The following is a 4145-nucleotide window of genomic DNA, read 5'->3' on the forward strand; positions in this document are numbered from 1 at the left end:
AGTATAGTTGTGAGTGAAAAAGATAAGTACTTCAAGTTAGAAAATGGGTTTAGGAGGGACATTAAGAAAGTAACTTGCTTGTCTTAGTCGATTACGTCATTCTAAAAGTATTGCTTGGTGTTGAGGTATCCAAAAAGTTGTAAAGTAAAGCTGTAGGTGAAAAGGATGGGTACTTCAACTTGTAAAATGGGCTTAGGAGGGATATTAAGAAAGGAACTTGTTCTGAAATGCCTTTTGAAAAGTATTGCTTGGTGTTGGGGCATTCAAAAGCTGTAATGTAAAGTTGTGGGATGAAATGGATGGGTAATTCAATTTGTAAAATGGGTTTAGGATGGACATTAAGAAAATAACTTGTTCTGAAATGGCTTTGAAAAGTATTGCTTGGTGTTGGAGCATTCAAAAATCAGTATAGTAAAGTTGTGGGTGAAAAGGGTGGGTACTTCAACTTGTAAAATGGGTTTAGGATGGACATTAAGAAAATAACTTGTTCTGAAAAGATACAATAAAGCCATAAAAAGTATTAAACAATGGGGGCTCAGGGGCTTTTGGGGTGCTGGGGGTTCTTGGGGGGTCTGGGGGGGCCCTTTAGGGCAACTTGTAAAATGGGTTTAGGATGGACATTAAGAAAATAACTTGTTCTGAAAAGATATAATAAAGCCATAAAAAGTATTAAAAAATGGGGTGCTGGGATCCTTTGGGGGTCTGGGGGGCCCTTTAGGGCTGGGTGGTCCTTTGGGAGCCTGGGGGACCTTTGGGGGCTGGAGGAGGGCCTTTGGGGGCCCGGGGAGGGCCTTTGGGGGTCCGGGGGCCCTTTGAGAGCCTGGGGACCTTTGAGGACCGGGGAGGGCCTTTGGGGGCCCGGTGAGGGCGTTTAGGGATCCGGGGGCCGTTTGGGAGCTTGGGGGACCTTTGAGTACCGGGGGCTTCCTTCGGGGTTGGGGTAGGGGGATTGGAACCCTTTGGGGTTGGGGTAGGGGGATCGGAACCCTTTGGGGTTGGGGTCGGGGACCTCTCGACACTGTTAAAATACAACTTGTGTATTATAACGACCACAGAGTTTCACCCTTAAATTCTCTTCTAAAATCATCTTTTAAAATGTCTCTAACTGTTTCGCCGAAATAATTCCATAAAATGGTTAAAACTGTTTCGCCCAAATCATCCCTAAACGTAATTTCAGCGTGTTCCTTTTGTTTTGGCATCTCTGTGCCGACACATTTCAAATTACTAAGAAACTTGATTCTCGTGCTAAAACAATTCATCGCTAAGATCTAAACATTCGCTCTGAGACGGTTCTCTTTAGAAACAACAAATTAATTCCTCTTTCGTGAATCAATTCTCTTTAGAAACAACAAATTAATTCCCCTTCCATGCCAATCAATAAATCATGACATCATCTGTCATGTGTGATCCAAACTTTGCCCCGGAAACATTCTCTTTGGAAATACATCAATGACATTAATTAACTTGACGTCATCTGTCAGACATTAATTAACCTTGCCCGGAAACAATTTGATCAATGACTCAATAATCCATGAAAGTGAGAAAGTTCCTGTTTTTCCATTCTCACTGACAAAAACCATAAAACAACCATAAATGTGACAAAATTCCTGTTTTTCAAATTTTCACTGACAAAATCCATAAAAACAACCATAAATGTGAGAAAATTTCTGTTTTTTCATTCTCACTGACAACGGACAGCCATAAATATGAAAAAGTTTCTCTTTTTCCATTATCACTTATAAAATCCATAAAAACATACATAAATGTGAAAAAGTTCCTGTTATTCAAATTCCCAGTGACAAAAACTATAAATCATACATAACCATCCATGAAATAACATCAAATAAATCCACCAACACACATAACCATCCATGAAAACACAAATAAATGTGACAAAATTCCTGTTTTTCAAGTGAGAAAAATACTGTTTTTTCATTCTCACTGACAAAAACCATAAATCATCCATAACCATCCATGAAAAACATCAAATAAATCGACCAACACACATAACCATCCAAGAAAACAGACATGAATTGCTGTTGACATCCATGAAAAACATCAAATAAATTGACCAACACCCATAACCGTCCAAGAAAACATCCATGAAAGTGAGAAAATTCATGTTTTTTCAAGTGAGAAAATTCCTTTTTTTTCATTCTCACTGAGAAAAACCATAAAAACATGCATAAATTATGTAAAAAAGTTGTAGGTGGCAGCAGGGGTGCTTGATCGCGCTGGTACCCCCCTCTCTACTGGTATTGTAAGCCTACAGATCGTGGAGATTAAAATGGTGCCCTGTTTATGCTTCCGGGGCTTTCCGCTCTACGAATGGCACCAAAAGTTACAAAAGACGAATTTAGTAAAAGCACCAAGATGAGAGCAGTAGATTTTAAATGAGCTGTTAAACATATCTTTGCGATCTAGCGGTAACTTGGTTGCCTTACCGAAATAAAGAAACAAATCACTGCTACCCATGCAAAAAAATGATTTTCCTTGTTTATCAAGATGGGGGGCCGAGAACTTCTGGCTTAAGGATTTCTGAACATGGTATTTCTAGTAATACACTTTTTATTTTGCCGCCAGTTTTTGGGGGTTTCAAGCTCTTATTCGCGATGAATGATTTTTATTATTATGATTTTTTTTAGACGCTCGTCGCAATCGTCCTTCTGTCTTCGATGGTAGCTGGAACCAGGTATGGCGGGTATCCCTTGACTGGATATGAGCCACACCAGAGCTATGGCTTCAAGGATCACCATCATAAAAAGCCAGGCTATCATCATCAGTCTTACGGCGATAAAGACAAGGATCATGATTACAAGCCAGATCATTATAAAGAAACAAGCTCTCATCATCAGTATAAAGACGACAAAGGAGGTTATCATGAGTACAAGCCAAATCACTACGAAAAACCAAGCTATCATTATCAGAATCAGAATCCTTATTATGGATCTTACAAAGGTCATAAGCAACACTACAATGAACCTTACCATCATAAGCCTTACGAAACCCATGAATATAAACATCATGGCGAGGAGTACAAGCCTCACTATGCCAGTCATGAAAAGGGATCTAAACATGAGTATGAAGACCATCGAACCTATGACATCCATGAATACGGAAAACCACTCAGCTATGACGATCCTTGTACATATTCTGATTGCAAACTTAGTGGGGGGAAATCTTCAGTCAACGCTTACAAACCAGTAGCACCTTCTTACCATGCAAAGGGGTATGTTGGATCAGACTATGGAGGAGGAAATACCCCTTCTGACTATAGAAGCCCTAAGTATTAAAACTATTATGATTAATTATATTTTTCTAGGATATTTTGAGCTGTAAGCTCTTCCGTTTTTCAAAAATAAAATTTCGTATTTTTCCGTATATTTTAAAATCAGAATTTGTTTTTAGCTATTTAGGATTAGGTATTTTGGATGCAAAACGAAAGCTCATTTTGGAAGCTCACCTGTCACATCAGTTGCTACAGTGATAAAGGGCAATTATTTCAAAATTTGGGAAACCTAGGGTTGCTAAAACTCTTAAACCTTAGAGAATTTCATTATGAGAATAAAACTAGTGATTGAAACGAGTGATCCACCATTAAAATTACTATAATACCGTGAGATTGACAGTGAGGTTTCCCTTTTGAAAGGACAGAAATAAAAAATTAAATGTAAGTAGTCACTTCAAAAACAACAAACAGCTAGGTCACACAACTAAAGGTTGTTTTCTCTAATTTAGGAAAAATAAATAGGAAGAACCTTCACGTTATTCTTTTGTTAGGTCAGGACAGAAAGCGAAACTAGTTTTGCCCTCGTAAAGCTCTGTGAAGTGTTGCAACAATGTTTGGTTGGCTTTGCCAACAAAAGTGTTGTAGGAGCAATGCTTGATTTCTGTTTCTTCAACATCAATTTAATTCTGTCTTAGTAAACTTTTTGTAATTTTAGAAGTGGTGAGTCTCAAGACGACTCTTTTTTAAGACAAAAAAAGATGACATGATACGGTGAAAAATGATAAACAAAAATACCCTATGTTCTAAAAAAACAACTTTACACCTTATTTTTTGGCACACAATTAATTTTAAAATAATTTTAAAAATAATGTATATAAGATAATGTTTTTTTGTTGTTGTTTTTTTTCAAAAAGTG

General features: G+C 37.7%; 1 protein-coding gene across 1 annotated transcript; it reads left to right on the forward strand.

Annotated features, from left to right (window-relative positions):
- The first annotated feature begins 2614 nt into the window (after positions 1 to 2614).
- Positions 2615 to 3381, forward strand: LOC148951316 (uncharacterized). Its single transcript, XM_089090233.1, has one exon. The coding sequence runs from the start codon at positions 2676 to 2678 to the stop codon at positions 3291 to 3293; it is 618 nt and encodes a 205-aa protein (XP_088946359.1). The 5' UTR covers positions 2615 to 2675; the 3' UTR covers positions 3294 to 3381.
- The last annotated feature ends 764 nt before the right edge of the window (positions 3382 to 4145 follow it).

This window comes from Artemia sp. Qi Xiang Cuo, chromosome 6 (genome assembly GCF_049724085.1).
Source record: "Artemia sp. Qi Xiang Cuo chromosome 6, ASM4972408v1, whole genome shotgun sequence".
NCBI classification, from domain to species: Eukaryota; Metazoa; Arthropoda; class Branchiopoda; order Anostraca; family Artemiidae; genus Artemia; species Artemia sp. Qi Xiang Cuo.

What these genes read in the sequence shown, in the direction of transcription:
- LOC148951316 (XM_089090233.1), top strand. Translation starts at nt 2,676, where the DNA reads ATGGTAGCTGGAACCAGGTATGGCGGGTATCCCTTGACTGGATATGAG.